Source organism: Bubalus kerabau, chromosome 13 (assembly GCF_029407905.1).
Source record: "Bubalus kerabau isolate K-KA32 ecotype Philippines breed swamp buffalo chromosome 13, PCC_UOA_SB_1v2, whole genome shotgun sequence".
NCBI classification, from domain to species: Eukaryota; Metazoa; Chordata; class Mammalia; order Artiodactyla; family Bovidae; genus Bubalus; species Bubalus kerabau.
Genome location: NC_073636.1, coordinates 30,600,555 through 30,623,149, shown reverse-complemented (window position 1 = coordinate 30,623,149; position 22,595 = coordinate 30,600,555). Strand labels below are relative to the sequence as shown.

General features: G+C 42.3%; 1 protein-coding gene and 1 long non-coding RNA gene across 2 annotated transcripts in view; one reads left to right on the top strand and one right to left on the bottom strand.

Annotated features, from left to right (window-relative positions):
• Positions 1-216: 216 nt before the first annotated feature.
• The window catches only part of LOC129625476 (uncharacterized), a 107,988-nt gene continuing 85,609 nt past the window's right edge, over positions 217-22,595 (bottom strand). Inside the window, exons 2-5 of the long non-coding RNA XR_008701462.1 lie at positions 2,797-2,907; positions 1,935-2,316; positions 1,629-1,734; positions 217-1,156 (exon numbers count right to left, since the gene is read on the bottom strand). This is a non-coding gene — a long non-coding RNA (uncharacterized LOC129625476). The remainder of the gene's footprint in view (positions 1,157-1,628; positions 1,735-1,934; positions 2,317-2,796; positions 2,908-22,595) is intronic.
• Positions 13,974-22,595, top strand: part of ITGA8 (integrin subunit alpha 8) — a 188,952-nt gene continuing 180,330 nt past the window's right edge. The window contains exons 1-2 of the mRNA XM_055543891.1: positions 13,974-14,339; positions 14,944-15,077. Of these exons, the coding sequence (XP_055399866.1) occupies positions 14,134-14,339; positions 14,944-15,077 (340 nt within the window). The 5' untranslated portion in view covers positions 13,974-14,133. The remainder of the gene's footprint in view (positions 14,340-14,943; positions 15,078-22,595) is intronic.

Here is a 22,595-nt window from a genome sequence, read left to right as displayed (position 1 = left end):
TGGTCCTGGAGGACCTTACATGCCCAAGGGCAACTGAGCCTGTGCGCTAGAGCCCGGGAGCCACAACTACTGAAGCCTAGGCACCCTAGAGCCCATGCTCCACAGCAGGAGAAGCCACTGCGATGAGAAGCCCACAGCACAGCAACTAGAGAGAAGCCCCCCACTCACTGCAGCTAGAGAAAACCTCGTGCAGCAGCGAAGACCCAGCACAGCCAAAAATAAATAAATAAATAAAATCAGTAAAAAAAAATAATTGTATCTCCATCACTAACTAGCTGCCTGATGTTGGGTAAGTCATTTGGCGTCTATGTCTCATAAATGAGAATAACAATTAGCGTCTCCATCATCAGAACTAATGAAAACATTCATTCAAGTAACTCTCCTAGCAGTAATAAGTGTACCATGATGCTATCCATCTTTCAGAATGTGGCTTCTATGGGCAGGGACCTCACCTGCCTTATGTACTGCTGTCCTCAGTGACTGGTGCTCAATAGATACTTGCAAATGAATCTCCTTTGCTCTAACTCTCAACACCAGAATAAAGAAGAGGAAAGAGTTAAAGAAATTAGGGACCAGTACAGCTGGAGCCAGTTCTTGGTTGGCGGCCAGCACGAAAATCCAGGAGGAATGGGGTTTGGAGCTGTAGATCCACTTTGACTGCTGTTGGAACCGTGCAGCTGACAGGGTCTGGAAGAGAAGAGAGTGAAGTGTTTGCTAAATCCCACAGCACAGACTTTTTTTTTTTTTTTTTTTTCTTTTTGAGCCTGAGAAGCAAAAGGCAAAACTGGATCATCTGGTTCAGTAACATAATCTTAAAATAAAAAGAAAAATCTGGGAGTTTCTCTGTGGGAAAAAAAGAACAAGAGGATTCAAAGGAAAAAAAGACAATAGAGGATTCAATCCCAACCATCTAAAAGCAAATATTGTTTTCTGGGATTTTCAGAGGTCATCTACAGAAAGAGAAAAAAATTACAAGAGGAGGAATAAAACTGTGAAGATGTTTCAGATATGGGGACTCACATGCATCTTTAAAATATACCTACCGGAATTACTTACTCATACAGATAAACATGCTCAATCTTATACTGGTCCTCCCCCACCTCATCTGCTGGACTCCTGCCAAGATGTGGCAAAATATTGACTGCAAAAATGGGTCCTGTTTTGTGAGAAGAAACAAAACTAAGCTAAACTCTGTTCCCAAGATAAGTGAATACTCACTTTGGAATATTCAGAGAGACAATATAAGACAGAAGTCATGTGGAAGATATAACAAAAACACCATTTTGCATATTTGTTTAAAATAGACTTTTAAAAATATGTATTTATTTGGCTATGCCAAGTCTTAGTTGTGGCATGTGGGATCTAGTTGCCTGACCAGGGATTAAACCTGGGCCCCCTGCTTTCGGAGCACAGAGTCTTAGCCACTGGACCACCAGGGAATTCCTTTAAATAGACTTTTCATTTAGAATAGTTTTATATTTACAGAAAGCTTACCAAAATACATAGATATCTAAGCAGTTTCCATATATATCCTGTACCTAGTATCCCCTGCTACAATCAAACATGAGTTTGATACATTTGTCAGGACCAATGAACCAATATTGACAGTTATTAACTGAAGCTCATACCTTATCCAGATGTCCTCAGTTTTTACGTAGTCCTTAGTCTGCTACAAGATTCCATCCAGAGTGCCGCATCACATTTAGTCATCAAATCTGCTTAGGATCCATTAAGCTGTGACAGTTTTAGACTTTCCTTCATTTGGGTCACCTTGACATTTGGGAGAAATCTGGGCAGGTATTTTGTAAACTGTCCCTCAATTTGGGTTTGTCTGATGTTTTTCTTTTGACTTGACAGGAATTTTAGTTTGGAGGAGGAAGACAAGTGCCCTTCTTACCAGATCATATTAAGGGTACGTTATCAGCTTGACTTACCACTGATGATGTCAATCTTCTGTACTGTTACGCCCTTTCCAAATGATGCCTTTGGAAGAAAGTCGTCGAACCCAGTGTAGAGAGCTATGTTCTACCTCCTCAAGGGGACAGTGTCCACATACATTTTTTTAAAAGTTTCTAATGTATAGGTATTTGTCTCTTCTTTCCACTTATTTGTTTGCTCAATCATTTCTATTGGTATGGACTTGCATTAGTCTACTAGCACTGCCATGACAGTGACTGGCAGCTTAAAAAATAGAAATTCATTTTCTCACCATCCTGATGGCTGGAAGTCTAAGATCAGTAGGGTTGGTTCCTAATGAGACCTCTCTCCTTGGTTTGCAGATGGCTGCCTTCTCACTGCATGCTCATGGCGCACGTTCTGAGGGAAAAAGATTTCTGGTATCTCCTCTTAAAAGGGCACTAGTCCTTTTGGAATAGGGCCCCATCTTTATGATCTCATTTAGGCTTATTTACTTCCTTAAAGGCCCTATTTCTAAATATAGTGTTATTGGGGATTAGGGCTTCAGCAAATAATTTTTCTTTGGGTGGGCGGGACACAATTCAAGCCTCACACCTCAGGGCTCATAATGATTTACTTTACACCTCGAGTTATAATCCAATAAATCCAATACTATATTACTTATTTTGCTTTTCAAGTAGCCTTTGGGAGCTCTTTCAGTTGATTCTTGGCCTCCCCTTGATAAACTCCATCAGTTTGGTTTTTGAGTACTTCCTTATTTTCTTGCTACAAAATATCCCAGGTTAATCTTGTCTATTACCTGCTCCCAGGATTAGCTGCTTCTCCAAAGACCCTAGTTCCTTCTACTGGAGAATGGTTTTAGAAACCCACATCTGGTACCTGGGTTTGCTTGTTGCTACTGGTAATTGTTGCCTTTGGGCCCTCTCACTTCTTTCAGTGCTTCCTTGTATTGACTTTTCAAATAATCTGATAGAGTGTCTTGTCCCAAACCTAGAAAAGAGAAATAGATTGATAGAAAAAGTAAGTTCTGAGGAATCAGACATCCTGTGATTGACCCTGTTTTAACCACATACCTCCTGCAAGTAAATTCTTGCAAGTTACTTAACCCCATCAAATTTAGGTTTCCTTATTTTTATTTATTTACTTTCTTAAATATGTATTTATTTATTTGGCTGAGCTGGGTCTTAGTTGAGGCATATGGGATTGTTAGTTATAGCATGTGGGATCTAATTCCCTAATCAGGGATTGAACCCAGGCACCCTGCATTGGGAACGTGGAGTCTTAGCCACTGACCACCAGGGAAGTCCCTAGGTTTCCTTATTTTTAAAATGGAATATTTAAAAATATGGTAAGGGAGTTCCCTGGTGCCTAGTGGTTAGGATTCCAGGCTTTCACTGCCTTGGCCTAGGTTCAATCCCTTATCAGGGAACTGAGATCCCACAAACCATGGGATCAAAATCATTAAATAATAATAATATGTTAAAAGAGATTATGTACATAAAGGGCAAAACAAAACATAAAGCTCATGACCAATAAATATTAACAATCCCTTAGCATAAATAGGCCCCCTATTATGTCTGCAATTTGGACTTCTGAGCAAGAGATAATTGCTTTGCACAATATTTTTCTCCATGTGCAAAATCCAATGCAAGAATCAGTTGACTTATTTATAAAGATTCTCTCCTGTCTCTCAAACTTATTCTTCAGTCACTAAGTTGTGTCCAACTCTTTGCAACCCCATGAACTGCAGCATGCCAGGCTTTCCTGTCCTTCACTATCTCCCAGAGTTTCCTCAAACTCACGTCCATTAGATCAGATGCCATGCAACCATCTGTCTGTCACTTCCTTCTCCTCTTGCCCTCAATCTTTCCCAGCATCAGGGTCCTTTCCAATGAGTTAGTTCTTTGCATCAGGTGGCTAAAGTACTGGAGCTTCAGCTTCAGCATCAGTGCTTCCAATAAATATTCAGGGTTGATTTCCTTTAGGATGGACTGGTTTTCTCTCCTTGCTGTCCAAGGAACTATCAAGAGTTTTCTCCAGCACCACAGTTCAAAAGCATCAGTTCTTCAGCACTCAGCCTTCTTTATGGTCCATTAACCCATTTAGTCCTCACAAATCTATATGATTTGCTATTTGTATCTTCATTTTACGGACTTACACTTCTACAGTTGGGGAAACCCAGGCACAGAGATGGTAAGTAACTTGCCCACATACAGGTAAATGGCAAAGCTGAGCTATAGACCAGATATCTGGCTCCAGAATTCATGTTCTTAATACCTATTGTTTCTACATGTATGAGCAGCACTGGTTTCTAAACAGAATCACAGTATGACTGAGCTGACAGCAATGATTAGAGTTCAAGAGAGAAATGTTAACCGTGTTTAAAGCTAATCTCTCTTCTCCCAAGAATGAGATGCAACTGGATGAGGCCACACTGTAACTAAGGGCTAAACAGCAATTTTAATATCACTATAAAAAGAACTAAATTTTAGAGCCTTTCTCTCCCTGGGATTACCATTATTTACAGGATTTGGTATGAAAATATGTAGTGACACAACTTTTTCAAGGATTTCATAGGAAATCACTCTAACATCTATTTTGAACAAGTCCTCCTTGCAAACCAGTAGAAAAATGGCTAAGCTTAATCCATTTGGTTTAGTTTTCTCCTTCCAGAAATGCTGCTTGGCATCTTTCTTTTTAACTTTATGAGAGTGTTTTAGCTTTCATCTGCTGGTTTTAATTTAACTTGTCATCTTTCTATTTTTTTGTGCATGTGCCCAGAGGGCTTTGGGAAAAGGACACATTTTTTAATAAGTCGAAACAATAAAAGCCAGAAAGGTCAACTTTAGTCAGTTAGTCACGTTTCAAGCCATCTAAGCAGAAGACAAGAAATTCACTTCCAACCTTCAGATTGTTCTCTCAAAGACTGCTAGCCCTGGAAACAGACTAGGGCACTGCTGCACAGAGAGACTGTACGTGGTCAAGGCCATGGGCACAGATGACGTACTGTCATGGTAAGCAGGAGGCTTCCTTACGTAAGTTACACAGGTCACAAAAGGCATGGATACCACAGGAGGCTTGTTTTATGTGGGCACTAAAAGTCTTAACTTGATTCCATATCTTAGTTACAATCTGCTAAAATTGAGCTTCTCTAAGTCGGGGACACTAAAGGACACCAAGCCATAAGGTCCCTTGTTTTCCAGATCTGGGTGAGCAGTGTAGCAACCACATCTGTTTTAAAAAGTTGCATCATGAATAGTCCATTATTCTTTGGTGGATCATGTGGCTGTGTTCTTATTTGAAGGAAAATGATCTCCTAAAAGCTTCCCTACACCCATTCTTCTCTAACCACATCCTATTAGTTCTGCTCCTGGCACTGTTCTAGTTAACTATATTCTCATCAGGTTGGCATCTCCTCACTAGAACATAAGCTCCAGGAAGGGAAGAACTATATGTCTTAAATTCACAATTATATCTCCAGGGCTGGCACTGTAAATAAGACACAGTTGGTGTTCACATCTGTTGATGGGATAAAAATAAGGAATAAGCAAATAACAAAGTTAGGTAGGGCCAATGAAATTGAGTAGAATATAGTCCTTGCTTGAGTGATATTGAAATCTGATTTGGATTTTGCAGTTAGCTGGGAAAATATGAAATATAGTTTCTATGGGCAAATTCCTTCCCTTCCTTCCCTTCCTCCTTTCTTCCTTCTTTCCTTTCCTTCCATCCTTTGTGGCTCTTTTCTTCTTTTTCCCTTTCACCTGATTTGCAAAGTACCATAAGGAAATAAAGATGGTGATAAATGTGGGCGAGACCAACTCAAATTTGGGAACTTTGTAATGAAAAGTTCATCTAAATTGTTTGAGACTAAATCATTTTCTCACAAGAAAATCCCACACACTTTAATAGGATCACCGACACTAGAGGGCAGTCCTAGACACCCTCGTGACACCTTCCAACCTTGAAATAAACATAGCAATCTAGTCTAGGGTTTAAATCACGTTCAGATCGCCAATCAGATGCTCCAGCCTTCACCTCCTCCCATAGGTGGAGGACTCATTCATGACGTCCCCACCTATTTGTAGGAGATCTCTGGAGTCCTTTGCCCTCCTCCGAGGGCTGAATGAAGGGTATCAGGAGGCCACAGCTGCTGTCTGCCCCTGAAGCCCACAACTATTACTCTTGTCCTTGGTCCATGGAGGTGCCTGTAGCACTGTGTTCACAAAAGCCTCTCCTTTCAAGTCCTGATGCAATGGGGTAAAGATTTGTGTCCAGCACTCCACCCCACCTCCAAATTCCCATGTTGGAATCCTAACCTCCAGTGTGATAGTGTTAGGAGGAGGGACCTTTGGGAGGTCATGAGAGCAAAGCCCCATGATGGAATCAGTGCCTTATCAAAGGAACCCCAGAGAACTCTCTCAACCCCTTTCTGCCATATGGGAGTACAATAAGAAGTTGGCAGTCTGCAACCTGGAGAGGCCTCTTGGGAGAACTCAACTGCGCTGCCATCTTGATCTTGAACTTCTGGTCTTCAGAAGTGAGAGGAATAAATTTCTGTTTTTAATAAGCCATCCAGTCTATGGTATTTACTTTCAGATACCTGAATGACTGAAGACACAAGTGAGGAGAATGCTCACTTCTCATCTTAAGTGACTCTCTTTCCCTGGGACCAGAGTAGTGAGGCCCTGCAGCCCAACACCTCACTGAAATTTAATAATAATAATAAAGCCAATCTTATATATTCCTTTGGCACTGGACTGAAACATAAGCCCTTGGGAAACTGGAATTCCCCATTGCAGATTCCAAATTTACAACTAAGATGTTGTGAATTCTTCCCCCTGGAAGTTTGCCTTAGTCACTATGGCCAACCCATCAGATGTGTGTAGGGTTTTCAAGATTCTGGAGTGAACTGGCCCTAATTAAAATCTGTAAATCAAGATCCTTCATATAAACTCAACTCCCCGGGGGCTTTGACTCTCAGGAAGATTTATCCCCAGATGTCAGGGCTCTGGAAGAGCATCATTGGCCTCATTTACCTTCCTTTTTTAGAGGAAGAACTGTTTTTATTTATTTTTATTTTCGTTTAAAGCAGAGTTGTATTTAAAAGGCTCATTCTAAAAAGAGATGGAGTTGGAGTCTGGTTTGACTAGTGGGAATTTTCCTTCATAAACCAACTGTTGACTGTGCTTGAACAGCTGCCAGCACAGGGGCCATGGGCTGCAGCACTTTTAACTTAAAAGTGGCTAATAAAATCATGAAGGGAAATCATAAAAGAGAATTACAAACAAAATTATCAAAAAGAAAAAAAAAAAGATTTTACTATAATGAGATTCACCCTCCAGGGACCAGAAATAGGAAATCTGCAGACATAAGCTTATGCTAGCAGAGACATTGACAGATTTAAGAGCTGTTTGCCCAATCTAAGTTTAATTGACCAGTTTATACTAATAGGTAGTTTCTAATATTGCAGAAACACTGAGTCCAGTGGGCAAAAAACAAAAACAAATTAAAAAAAAAACAAACCTTTGAGATCACCTCAATTACCACAAATACAAGAAGAGACTGAAAAACTATCTTGCATTGGGTGCTTCATTTTTAAAGCTGATGGAATCTTCAAGAGCATATTATTTTTACCTGGGCTTATTTTGTCAATGGTTTAAATAACATATTGAAATTGTGGTGTATTAATGAAATAATCAGGTATGGACTCTCTTGGTCCTTGATTTGGAGGCAAGATCAGTTGGGGGGTGCTATTTTTTTAGTCATGCCACACAGCATAAGGTTCCCCAACCAGGAACTGAGCCCATGCCCCCTGAAGTGGAAGCATCATGACTTAAACCACTGGACCACCAAGGAGGTCCAAGGATCACATGGGAACCACGCCAATCAGTAAGGATCACATTTTATCATATAAGGAAATAGATTTAAACGTAGTGGGGAACAGTAATTGGTTATTAAGTAACAAATATATTTGATCTTCTGTTAAGAAGTATGCACTAATGGTTAAATGTTACAGCATCTCTATTTTTAAATATTTTGTACATGGCTACAAACCAGAGAAATATTTTTTTTTCTTGTGGTACTCTTTACTTATTTATTTTTGGAACATTTGGGCAAAATCTGTTCCATCTTTGACCTTTGGGTTCTTTTCTTTTCTGTTTAGGGAAACAACTATGTATACCTTTCTCAGCATTAAACATACACATGCACTCACAGGCATGATAAACAATTACCAGACTTGCTTTTCTGACAAATAAATCAGTGCTAGAAGACCTTTAAAATGTCAAACTTCTCATTCAGCGTAAGACCTGTCATTGTCCATGTGTTTCTCTGACAGTATCCCAGGTTTTACTGATTGGTGTGGTTCTCATGTGTCAGAATAGTGAAATGTACAAGACCCCAATTCAGACCTATTCTGTCCCTGTAATTATTACAGTTTTTTTTTTCCTAGCTTCTTGTGAGATTTTACTCTTCTCCCAGGTTTTTGGTCTCCAACGGTAGGTCAAAGAGCTTCAAGTTAGTTGGCTTTTCCTTCACTCTTTGAATACCAAACGGAAACAGTGACAGACTATTTTCTTGGGTTCCAAAATCACAATAGATGGTGACTGCAGCCATGAAATTAAAAGACACTTGCTTCTTCGAAGAAAAGCTATGACAAACCTAGACAGCATATTAAAAAGCAGAGACATCACTTTGCCAACAAAGGTCCATATCGTCAAAGCTATGGTTTTTCCAGTAGTCATATGCGAATGTGAGAGTTGGACCATAAAGAAGGCTGAGCGCCAAAGGATTGATGCTTTTGAACTGTGGTGCTGGAGAAGACTCTTGAGAGTCTCTTGGACAGCAAGGAGATAAAACCAGTCCATCCTAAAGGATATCAACCCTGAATATTCATTGGAAGGACTGATGCTCCAATACTTTGGCCAACCTGATTCAAAGAGCCAACTCATTGGAAAAGACCCTGATGCTGGGAAAGACTGAAGGCAGGAGGAGAAGGGGATGACAGAGAATGAGATGGTTGGATGGCATCACCGATTCAATGGACGTGAGTTTGAGCAAACTCTGGGAGATAGTGAAGGACAAGGAATCATGTGTGCTGTAGTCCATGGGGTCACAAAGAGTCAGATAGGACTGAGTGAGTGAACAACAACCAAGCCCTTTGCTGTGACCTCTTATAAAAGTACACAGCTGCTGTCATGACTCTCAAGCATACCCAAAGGGCCAGACCAGAAGAGCTTAATACTTCAGAAAAGTGACTTCTCATTTTTGCCATAAATTTCAAAAATATGCCTATAGACCGAATAGGCTGAGGAACTGGTTTTAGCATCTGAGAATAATAGGTTCAAATCACACCAGTGGGGCTTCCCTGATGGCTCAGTGGTAAAGAATCTACCTGCTGATGCAGGAGATGTGGGTTCAATTCCTGGTCCAAGAAAATCCCACATGCTGCACAGCAACTAATCCCCTGCACCACAACTATTGAGACTGTGCTCTGGAGCCTGGGAGTAGATAACTACCGAGGTCCACCTGCCCTCGGAGAAGGCAATGGCACCCCACTCCAGTACTCTTGCCTGGAAAATCCCATGGATGGAGGGGCCTGATAGACTGCAGTCCATGGGGTCGCCAAGAGTCAGACATGACAGAGCGACTTCACTTTCACTTTTCACTTTCATGCATTGGGGAAGGAAATGGCAACCCACTCCAGTGTTCTTGCCTGGAGAATCCCAGGGACGGGGGAGCCTGGTGGGCTGCCGTCTATGGGGTCGTACAGAGTTGGACACGACTGAAGCGACTTAGCAGCAGCAGCAGCCACTTGCCCTAGGGCCCCTGCTCTGCAATGAGAAGCCCATGAACCACAACTAGAGAGTATCCCCCACTTGCTGCAATGAGAGAAAAGCTGGCACAGCAATGAAGCCCCAGTGCAGCCAAAATTAAATAAATAAAAATTATTAAAAAAAATAACACCACTTACTTGCTCTGTAAATTTGTATATGCTTGTAGCTCTCTGAACCTTAAGGCCCTCATCTGTACAGTGGAAAGTGACACTGTATAAAATGTAGGCTTGTTGTATAAATCAATAACAAGTGTGTTTTAGAAGAAAGGAACAAGTATATGAATCCAAATATGTGGCAATATGATATAATTGGCTGTATTGGCAATATAATGAAGCTGTGTATTGTCACCCTGCTTATTTAACTTATATGCAGAGTACATCACACGAAATGCCAGGCTTGATGAAGTACAAGCTGGAATCAAGATTGCCAGGAGAAATATCAATAACCTCAGATATGCAGATGACACCACCCTTATGGCAGAAAGAGAAGAACTAAAGAACCTCTTGATGAAAGGTGAAAGAGGAGAATGAAAAAGTTGGCTTAAAACTCAACATTTAGAAAACTAAGATCATGGCATATGGTCCCATCACTTCATGGCAAATAGATGGGGAAACAATAGAAACAGTAACAGACTTTCTTTTGGGCGGGGGGCTCCAAAATCACTGCAGATGGTGACTGCAGCCATGAAATTAAAAGATGCTTGCTCCTTGGAAGAAAAGCTATGACTAACCTAGCTGCTGCTGCTGCTGCTGCGTCGCTTCAGTCATGTCCAACTCTGTGCAACCCCACAGACGGCAGCCCACCAGGCTCCCCCGTCCCTGGGATTCTCCAAGCAAGAACACTGGAGTGGGTTGCCATTTCCTTCTCCAATGCATGAAAGTGAAAAGTGAAAGTGAAGTTGCTCAGTCGTGTCCGACTCTAGCGACCCCATGGTCTGCAGCCTACCAGGCTCCTCTGTCCATGGGATTTTCTAGGCAAAAGTACTGGAGTGGGGTGCCATTGCCTTCTCCTTGACTAACCTAGACAGCATATTAAAAGCAGAGATATTACTCTGCCAACAAAGGTCTGTCTAGTCAAAGCTATGGTTTTTACAGTAGTCATGTACGGATGTGAGAGTTGGACTATAAAGAAAGCTGAGCGCTGAATTGATGCTTTTGAACTGTGGTATTGGAGAAGACTCTTGAGAGTCCCCTGGACTGCAAGGAAATCCAACCAGTCAATCCTAAAGGAAATCAGTCCTGAATAGTCATTGGAAAGACTGATGTTGAAGCTAAAACTCCAATACTTTGACCACCTGATGCAAAGAACTGACTCATTGGAAAAGACCCTGATGCTGGGAAAGATTGAAGGTGGGAGGAGATGGGGGCAACAGAGGATGAGATGGTTGGATGGCATCACCAACCAGATGGATATGAGTTTGAGTAAGCTCTGGGAGTTAGTGATGGACAGGGAAGCCTGGCGTGCTGCAGTCCATGGGGTCGCAAAGAGTCAGACATGACTGAGTGACTGAACTGATGTGGCAATAAGTAGAATTTTCTTCCCTGACCTACCCATATCTTGAATTAAAAGATCAGGAACATGCTGGAAATATCAAAAATCAAGAGAGTAACAAAAGGGGGATACCCTGGCCATATGCTGATTTATACAAATCATTTTATAATATTGAGCTACGTTTTAACGGTGATATTGGAGAAGATTCTTGAGAGTCCCTTGGGCTGCAAGGAGATCCAACCTGTCAATCCTAAAGGAAATCAGTCCTGAATATTCATTGGAAGGACTGATGCTGAAGCTCCAATACTTTAGCCACCTGATATGAAAAAATGACCCATTGGAAAAGACCCTGATACTGGGAAAGATTGAAGGCAGGAGGAGAAGGGGACGACAGAGGATGAGATGGTTGGATGGCATCACCGACTCAATGGACATGAGCTTGAGTAAGCTCCGGGAGCTGGTGATAGACAGGGAAGCCTGTTATGCTGTAGTCCATGGGGTCACAGAGTCGGACACACCTGAGCGATTGAACTTAACTGAACTTCTGTCCAGTAAGTTGGTAAGTGGACCAAGTGCATGTCTAAGAATATGCTGTTACTTTCTACCTATTCAGGTGTTCCATTCTTCCATTCAGGTGTTCCACTACCTTTGCCTCAACCTAAATCTTGCCTGCAATATGATGAATTTGCAAATTTCAGCATGCAGTCACAGGAAATGATGGAGTTGGGGCTATTTCCCAGCCTCACTGTCTCCTGCAGCTCTTTTTCTGCCCATGTGTATATTGCATGTGAATTACTCATTGAAATTTACTCCAGGGAATATCACTTCTATTACCAATAGTAACCTGACCAGGAGTAGCAGACTTTGTATCCAACACAAATGAACTTTTAGACTGAGAAAAAAGTTTTCTACCCTCTCTGCTCTTAAGTCCTTGTCTGGGAAAGGACTATTCAGTTAGGAAATAACCCAGATGTGATGATTTGCTAGGTAATCTTCTGATAGCTTATTAATTTTTAGCATTTTTACAGGGATGAGACAGGCAAAGAGGAAAACATAAAATTTAAATCAGTCTACCAAGTGTGTTCTGATGTAAGACAAAGTCTAGCTTTTCAATGGGAGCACAGATTTTCTGTGGGTGGACTCCCACATCTGCTCCATTAGACTAGATCACTGCTCTGAATCAGTTTTTGATTCCAGCTTCTTGGGGATCCCACACTACTAACAGATTCAACAGGTCCAGAACCTAACTCACTATATTCCTCCCATTCTGTTCTCCTTGCCCCATCGCTACTGTCTGTGATTCTCCTCTTCTAAATTGATACCTGTAGACTCACCTTGGGTTTATCCTTCACTTTCATTCTGCCCTCAGTCTGCTGGCCCTTTTCCTGTTAATTAACATTGTGGGACTCATTTCCCTTCCATCTGTTTATCATGTCAGAGCCCTCATCACTCTGTGCGTTTGGGCAACAGCCACTTGGCTTTCTCTTCCTTCTGACAATTGACCTCTTGCCCCAACACACACATCCTCCACTAAACTTCCAGAATCCCTGTAGAACCCACTACCTTTGCCTCAGTAATTGTTCTTGTTATTAAGATCCTTTCTTAGGAGGTCCATCCTTTTCTTCCACTCCTCCCCAACCCACATTTTTATTCAAATCCCTTGCACAACCCTATCATCTTGGCCTCTGTGTCTTTAATACTTTGCCTCATCACTTTATCCACAGTGTCCAAAGCCATGCCTCCTATTCAAATTTCTGCTTAAATTACCAACGAATCTCATTAAAATGCTGTGGACCCTAGTCCCTTCTCTCCTCTCTAGTCTTCATTTTCATTTAAACCCAGCGGTATCCTGTTTAACCCTTAATTGCTCTCTTTCCCTGTTAATTCTGTTTCCCTGTAAGACTGCACGTTATGAAAAGGCTTCTGGTACCATACTTCTCCTTTGCCTTTTCCCCCACTCATCTTGCACTCCCTCTCCCAAGCAGAAGACACAGAAAGAGATCAATAACACCCATGGATTGGAACTGATGTTTGAACGCCTGCAGATTCCCAGATTCCAACCTATACCCCCTACGCCTGCTGTGGGTAGACTGTAAATTCCAACATTCCCAATTTTGCTAGTCCTCACCACAATCACACAAGGTCACAGAAATTTAGGACCAAGGCATGTAACCTGCTCCATGTGTCTCTGAGAAAGACCTAAATAAAATCTCCAGGATTGCTTTATTAGTTACCTCTGCAGGGAAGTGGAGGTGGGGGAGGAGAGGATTATTGGATTTAAACTTTTATTCGGATCTTTAGGCTGCAGAGGTAATGCCAAGATCTCGGCTTTGTCTGGCCTCTTCCCTCGTGGTGGGGTACGCTTTCACATCCTTCCATTTGGAAGAAACCAGAGCAAAGCCTCGCCCGACGCTGAGCAGAGGCGGGCGGAGCGGCTTTTGGGGCGGGGGGGATTGCTTCCAAAGCCAATGGCTTGAATTGGCAAGCGGGAGGCTCAGATGGTTCTTAAGATGCAATTGCAGTAGAAAGCCAACCCACTGAAACAGGCGCCTGGCGCCGGCCGCCCGCGGGGGCGAGGACTGTCGGTGAGTTACCGGCTCCGGCCCGCACTGCGCGGGCCGGCCACTAGGAGGCGCCCCGAGCGCACCGGGGCCCCCTCCCGCCGCCAGAGGAGGGCTCGCATCCCCTCCGCCAGCCCCCAGCCGCGGGATCCGGCGGCCAGCAGACCGCAGGGGACACGCGGAGGAGCGCCCGGGGCTGTCACCGCCGACGCGTCGCGCGCATCGACCCGGGACCGGGGATCCCCGGACCGCCCGCCGCCACGCCCGCCGTTTCCCAGCCGGGGTCCTCGGCTCGCACTGCCCGGTGAGCACCACCCGGCCGGAGGGCGATGTCTGCCCGGCCCCGCCGCGGTCCCCGGGTCAGCCGGGCACCGCCACTCGCGCCCCTCTGCTGCTTCTCGGCCGCTCTGGGGATGCTGTGGTCCCCCGCCTCGCAGGCGTTCAACTTGGACGTGGACAAGCTCACGGTGTACAGCGGACCCGAAGGCAGCTACTTCGGCTACGCGGTGGACTTCCACATACCTGCCGCTCGCACGTAAGTCGCCCCAGGTGCTGGTCCCTGCCCCTCTGCCGGGGGACCCAGGCCTGTCCCCGCAGCCTGCTGGCAGGCGATCCCGAGCGTCCATCCCCCTGCCCACTTGGGGTCCCGTCCGGTTCCCCGCCACCAGCCTCTATCCTCCCCTTCCACGCTGGATGTCCTTGTGAACTTTGAACCAGGGACATGTCACTTGCCTCGGATCCGAAAGTCCTGGGGAGCTCCAGGGACAAAGACTGGAGCATCGTGCAAAGGGGAAACACAGGACCGAACAGACTCAGGCCAGTTAAAACAAGGACCACAACACGGTCTGTTTATACATAGCCTGTAACAATTAAGCGTCTGGGCTCAAGTGCTGTCTGCTATAAGCAGCTGGGCTCTGTCCTTTGCTAATTCTCACTGCCCCCCCCCCCGGCCCCCCGCAATCTCTCAACTCACTGTATACATAGCTCCACCTAGAGAAGAATTAGGAATATTTGCACCCTCTTCCAAACCAGGTTTCAGACGCCCGTAGGTTTCCAAGAGGAAATCTAGTTTGACAGTCTGTCTCCATCATAAGTACGTTTCCGATTCCAAGGAGTGATTTTGTCCAATCTCTTCTCAGGGCGAGTGTCTTGGTGGGGGCGCCCAAAGCCAACACCAGCCAGCCAGACATCGTGGAAGGGGGAGCAGTCTACTACTGTCCTTGGCCCGCCGAGGGGTCTGCGCAGTGCAGGCAGATACCATTTGACAACACCAGTAAGTGATATCTGTCATTCTCAACTGTTGGTTCTGGTTTCAAAGTGCCAGAGCCCTCCGGGAGTCAAGTCCCCACTTTGTAGAATTTGGCCTGTCTGATGGGTCGGTGTTGTGGGCAGTGCAGGTTCGGAGAGAAATCAGCTTTTTAAAGCCCGAGTGAAGGAGAGGAAGATGTTAAGTGCACCCCAGAGAGGGAACAGTATTTTGAGCTTGGGTATTTGAATGCACCCTGGTCACTGCAGTTTCCTTACTATTCTGAGATAAGGGTGTTCTGGGTGAGTGGATGGTTTGAAGAACACAGATGTTACTCCCTGATCTTGATTCTGGAGAGAATTTGGTTGTTTCCCAAGAACAAATCTGGAAAAAGACATAGCCTTAGAATTTCCAGTGCCCACACTCGGGAGGCAAGAGTCAGCTGCTGCAGACCCAGACATCACTCCATGTTGCTATTTAATTCTTTACAGAAAGAAAGCATTTTCTTTCAAAATATTGGACACTGGATGCAAACTAGTACAGGCAGAGTGTGGATGGATTACATTCATTTCCAAAATCCCTAGACAGATGTTTCTTATTTAATTAAAGGGAAAATACATTTTAAACACTTCAGGCTGGTTGTGTTTCCTCTGGTGTTTTCTCCTTGGGTCTTGAGAAAATAATCTAAACTTAATGCTTTCAAAAACATTAACGCTGAATGTTTTAATTTGTACCTCCAAAACTTTATGAATTCAAAAGGTATATATTATCAGAAAGCAAATATCTCTTTTCAAGAAATCTGAACATGTCAACTCAATGTTCTTTGATGAACAATCAATTAAAATACCTTTTGCACCGTGGAACTATTATATGACATCATTCTTCATTATTGTTATATTAGTATATATTTAGAATTTACATAGAATGTCAGTTTTCACAGAATTTTGATGAAATTGGATGGATATTTACCTGTTACTTTAACTGATTTTCATTTTTTATTTTAAAGGAGAAAATAATTTCCATTCTAAGAATGTGGAAATTATGTCACAGAGAAAAGTCCTATGCAAGCATTACCTTGAAATATGACCAAATTAGGAGATATTTTATAAATGCACTTTAAAATTATGTTTTTCATATGTGTCTATATATGGTCACAGTAGCTCTTTTACCATTTAATTAAATAATTCAGTTATTTCATGCCACTTTTCATAAGCTTTTACTTTAAAGTTTAACTATTAGAAACTGGAAAAATTAAACCACTTGATATTCATTTGTGAAAGAAATCTTTCAGTTAGTGGTTGAATCAGGACTTTAGATGCTTCTAAATACTGACTTCTAGCTTAATTTTAAAATAAATTTCCTGAATCAGAAAAATTAAGCATAAAATTAATGGTATTTTACTAATCCATATCAAAAATTTTATTTTTAAAGTATTTTAAGTGTAAGCCTTGATAAATAAAAACATAAATTTTTGGCATTATTTGAATTTAAATTTAGTGTTAGCATTTGGAGACATGTGATGTGTTTTTACCAAGAATCAATCTATAGTCATGGGCATGAATTTAATAACTTTCTAGAATATTCCCATAACATGTCAACATATCAAATCAGGATCTGGTTAGTACATTTTTCCTTTGATAAAGGAAGAATCAATGTCTGTTCAGGTAAGTCACACCTGAAGACCTAAATATTAATCCCAGATGTCACAGATGAAAACCAGAGTATACAGACATGAGTATGAATTTTTAAAAACTGACCACTCCCATCCCCAAAGTTCTGATGTTACATGACAGTAGGTAACATTTTCTAAAAGTTCATTTTAAAGTAACTGTTTGGATCTTCGAATTCAGTTTCCCACAGAAAACTAATGTTGAAAGATTGTGCTTTGATTTCCAGAATAACCCACAGGAATGCACTTAACCCTTACTCTAGCTGAATTGTATTTGCAATGAAAGAATAGGGGACGATCTAGTATGATTCTGGCAATTAAATCAATAGGAAAATAGTAAGAGTGTTGAGAAAAGATCAGCATTCCTTGAAGACGGGGTAGGTGGCACCTTCTGGGCAGGTTCTCAGGAAGACATTGGAACATCTCAAAGGGCTTTTGAGATTAATGTTGTTGGTTCTACATTATGTCTTATTTTACTTCTAAATGGATGGAGTTTTTTTTTTTTTTTTCCCTTGAGAGATGCATGCATCTTACTATCTTATATTCGCAACCATAATCGCTGCAATTTGAGAATTTGTTAGTGGAACAAAGTGAGGGAAAGAAACAGGAGGTAGATAAGTGTTTCTGAAATATTTGAGCAAGAAATAAAAAAAAAAAAACAGCAAGGCAGAGGAGGCCACACAACATTAGTAAGAAATGAATGGTCTGTGATGGAATGCACAAAGCAGTGACCTGTGAAAGCCTATGGGAGTTTCCAAGAGCGAAGATTAAGAATGATGGAGAAAAGGAAGTTCCTTGTGTTAGCCATCAGAGGGTACTGTGGGCCCAGGAACCTTGGCTGCTCCTGGGAATGGCCTGAGAATGGGTAGGGGAAGAGGAATCAGAGGCTTGTGGCTCAGGGGTTTGCTACTGAGTGGGAGCCAGTACACTACACATCATTTCTACCAGTGACTTTAGCCGTGAACCCTAAGACGGTGGAACTGCCAGTGAATGCCATTTGCTGCAAAACTGTGAAAGGGAGGGACAGCAGGAGCCCACAGAGCTGTTTCTAGTCTGAGTGTCAGTTTTGTGGGCAGAATATGATCTTGGAACCAAAGATAGAAGGCAGAAATAGGCATTCTGACTCTGGGTGTTGCAGTCAGCATTACCAGATGCATTGCATTTATTCATCACCTACTATGTACCCGTTACTTACTCACACTATTTCTAATCCATACAGTGAAACAACCATGTAAATCCTGTTTCATGAGTAAGGAGGCAGACATCAAAGGTGTTGAAAGATACATCCAAGGTCACACAATGGTTAACAGTAGATGCAGGACTGGTCCTAACAGACTGCAAATTCAAGGTCAGATCCTGTGGAGCTGAGGCGCTGCTCATCTTCCTCCCCCTTCCCCCACTTTCCCACCCGAAGTTACCTTCACACGTTCCAGTTAAAGTGATCCTCCAGAGAAGATCTGAAAGGTGAAACGGTTTGGGTACAGGGTTATGGAAGCCAGAGGTCATAGAGGTAGCCATTGTCAGGGTGGAAATGATGGCTTGTGCAATATATGTCCCCTCAGAGTCCCCATGCACTGTCTCCTGTCTTACTCTCTGGCCATGAGCAGAAGCGTGCACCAACCCCCTCCCCACCCAGAGGAAGAAAATTCCTCTGCTTGACAAAGTAGCAGCTCCAAGTGCTGGACACCCACAAATTGACGTGCACGTAACAGCGTATGATGTCAGGCATCAATAAATATCTCATTGCAAATATTCCTTTGTACAGAGAATCCTGACTGTCTCTGTCTTCCACCCTGTCTGCTTTTACTATTACATCTGAATTCAAGACATTCTGAGTAAATTTGACCTTTTAATGATATAGTTTCAACTTGTTCAGGCCCCTGGGGTGTCTACAAATTAATATTCGCTGTGGTAACCTACTAAACTCTCTCAGCCTAGACACTGGAGGAGACTGGCCTATAATTTAGTCCCTGAATCTGGTTGTGATCTTGAACTTTAGTTTATTTAAGGTCAACTGCCTGTTTTTTTGTAAAGTCTGCCTTTGAGTTTGAAATTTTTTTCATTAAATAGTCATTGATTTTATTTGTACTTTATTCTGTAACTGGGATTAAAAAAAAAATTACTTCTCATCATAAACGCAAAAACAGAGGAAGCTGGGAATTGCCTAACACTTCAAATGCATGAATACTATTAAAATCTGTGGTCCTTTCAAGTATGGAAAAAGGAAGCTTTCGGGAAGCATATGGTGGTGGGGGAGGTGCAAAGTGCAAAGAGTAGATAATTTTCCTGCTCTGTGCAAAATCAAGTGGCTCCAAAAATCCCCTTCTCTCTTCTCCCTTCTGTCTTTCCCCCTTACTTCACTAGAATAAAATTCCCCCACCCCCAAATTGATTTCTTTCCTTTTTGGTCCTAAACTGTGCCCCACGTCTTAAATGTAAAACATCGCATCTGCCAAATTCATGCCTTTCCTTTCTAAATCTATTCCAAGGTTCATTGTTTTTCTACTTCCTACATTTTCCAAACCCATGTGTGGATTACAGAAAAAGCCCTGAATCACAGCTCCCCAGCTAGAAGAGGGGTGAATGAAACAGATACTCCATCTTTGCAGTGATAAGAAGGCAAATTGCAACAATGATAACAAAAGCATAGAACACAAATATTTGATTGTTTTAAATACTCAAATGATTCATTTTGATATTTGGCAAAACTAGTACAATTTTGTAAAGTTTAAAAATAAAATAAAATTAAAAATAAATAAATAAATACTCAAATGAAACATTTTGAGGAGAAAGATAATAGCATGAGCTAATAAATGATCATCATGACAGCATTAGTAATACAGCTGGGAATGCTCCCAATTAGAGACCCACTTAAAGAAGAACAAGAGGAAGTGGGAGGTACCATTGAGATTTGGGAGTCATCTGAGAAAGACTACCAGAATTTGCCTGACCTTAATTTAGCATCTTATATATATATATTTAAAGCTTAACATGGAAGACAATTTGGTTAGGATATTTCAAAGCTCTAGGAAGCTAAGATTTTTGTCAGAATTGTGTTGTAGCTTGGAGACCAGAAGCCTTTGTTGGAGGGGGCAGGCAGGAGTCTGTTTTATTTTGTGCCGAGGGAGCCACACTAAGCAGCAGCTTAAAGCATCTGGTGCTGTGATGGGTACAGGGTTGTATTTTGATAGTATTGGGTGTGCCCTTTTTCTCATGTGAGGGTTGGGAAACATATTGGTCACATAAGCCTTGCTTTTCTAACTTCCTCAGAAAGAAATCAGTTTTTGTTCAATATCAAAGCAGAGGCAAATGGAAGGCACAGCTACCTCCAGTAAATGACAGAGGAAATAACAGAAATGTGATAGAACTCAGACAGCAGAAATCTGGACTCTGGTGAATTCAATTGAAAGTGGGAAAACAAGGTGAAAGCTCAGTGATAATCCGCACCTTTGAGAATTAATAATTGCCAGAGTTAGTGTTTTACTACTTGTACACTTATATATACATATACATACATGAATATACATACACACATACATATACATATATGCACACATGCACGCACGTGTGCGCACACACACTCTTTAGGGCAGAAAGCTTACTCTGCCAAGTACTTCTCTTACTGAGTCATCAGGGGTAATTAAGCTGGAAGGCTTACTTACTCTAGAAACAATTCATGATGGCTCTCAAACTGATGGGCTGTCCTGACAGATGCAACCAGCATCCCTCAGCTTCTCCCAGTCGACTCAGACTTTCATGTGACAAAATGCAATAGCTATCGAGTCCTGATATGAGCCGGGAGGAGGCAGTGGTCCCTACAATACACAGCCCTGGAGGAAGCAATTAGAAAAAAGGAAGTCCTTGAAACTCCAACCAGAAATGGGAAACAGATCTGCTCTATGGCTAGTTGAGTAGAATGAGCATTAGGCGCCTGTTGCTTAATCTGCAAAATTCTTTCAAGAAGCTGGAAGTGTGTGTGATGGAAGAGACTTCCAGGCTCTTGGCAGGAAGAATCCGTGCAGCAGCTGTAGCATTCTGGGAGAAATGTAGGAAATTGTCTTGAAATTGTTCTGAAAGCAAGAAAAACAAACTGGCACACTGAAGCCAGCTGGTTGAGATGTGAGCATTCAAACTTCACCTGTTTTGTGTAGAGAATTGTATCTGTGAGTTGTGTTGATGGAAAGAGTTGCCAACATTCCTGACAAGCTGAGCTCAGCAGTGCCCTGAAGGACACCATCCAGAGACACAAGCATGGATTTTTGAGGAAGAGAGATAAAAGACTAATTATAGATCTTATTAAAAGTGCTCCCTTTAAACATATTTCATTTTCAAAATTCAGTTTAAATACATCTTCAGAAAACATATTAGTGTATTAATCAAGGTGTATCTGTATAATGAAACACTAAAATAGATTAAAAGTAGTTTTGATTCTGGGTTAAGTTATATGAGGATTTGAGGTAGATAAGCAAATTGTGATGCACAGATAGGCATTGAATACTTTAAACACTGGTGTTGCTCTGTTAGGGACCTCAGCCAGGCAACTCTCAGACTAGTTGAAAAGGAACAGGGTTTAACGCCAGCCCTGCAGAAAGGCCAGCTCCTGGATCTCTGAGATTTGAACCCAAAGATCTGCAAGTTGAGAAACTCTTATAGGTCCACAAATACTGGTGAAAGTGATCACTTACCCTTTTATTGTTTTAGTAAAAGTAAAGCATAGCTTACAAAAACAAGTCTTTGCAGAAATAGCTGGGCTTCCCCGGTGGCTCACCCACCTACAGTGCAGGAGATGTGGAAGACATGGGTTCGATCTCTGCGTCAGGAGGGTTCCCTGGAGGAGGATATGGCAACCCACTCCAGTATGCTTGCCTGGAGAATCCCATGAACAGAGAAGCCGGGAAGGCTACAGTCCATAGGGTTGAAAAGAGTCAGACACAACTGAGTGACTGAGCATGCACAGGTACAAATGGTTGCCAGGCATGAGAAGCGAGAAGGAGGGGTGGTCTGCAAAGGGGAAGATTGAAGGCATTTGGGGAGCTAATGGAACTTCCTATGTCTTGATTGTGATAGTGGTCCATAACTATATGTATATATCAAAAGTTGTTGAACCGGGAACTTTGCTGGTGGTCCAGTGGTTAAGAATCCATCTGCCAATGTAGAGGACGTGGGTTAATCCCTGGTCTGGGGAGATCCCACCTGCCTCAGGGAAGCTAAGCCTGTGCACCACGACTACCAAGTCTGCACTCTAGAGCCTGTGTGCTGCAAGAAGAGAAGCCACCACATTGAGAAGCCCTTACAACGAAGAGTAGTCCTTGCTGGAGATAACTAGAGAAAGCCCACATATAGCAATGAAGACCCAGCGCAACCAAAAATAAATAAATGAATACAAAGAAACAAGAGTTTAAAAGAAAAAAGTCATTGAACTGTACATCTCTAAGAATGAATTTTACTGCATGTAAATGAAACTAAAAAGAGAGAAAGAAAACATTATGGAGTATGCTAGAGAGTTATATATTTGATATGATATTAAAGCTGGTTGTATGGCCATTGCTATGATCATGTGAGTTTAAACTGTTAGACTACAGGAAGGTCTGATGTGATAATAGCTGGGAGTATAAGGCACATCTCTGAAAGGCTAAGTAAGTCGCCTTACTGCCCCCAAACAGGGGAAAACGTATGTCAGCTCATCACGTAGGACCCTCTTTACCATTCTTTAAATAAAGAATACTATGACCAGAATCAGTACTGGCACCCCACTCCAGTACTCTTGCCTGGAAAATCCCATGGATGGAGGAGCCTGGTAGGCTGCAGTCCATGGGGTTGCTACGAGTCAGACATGACTGAGCAACTTCACTTTCCCTTTTCACTTTCATGCATTGG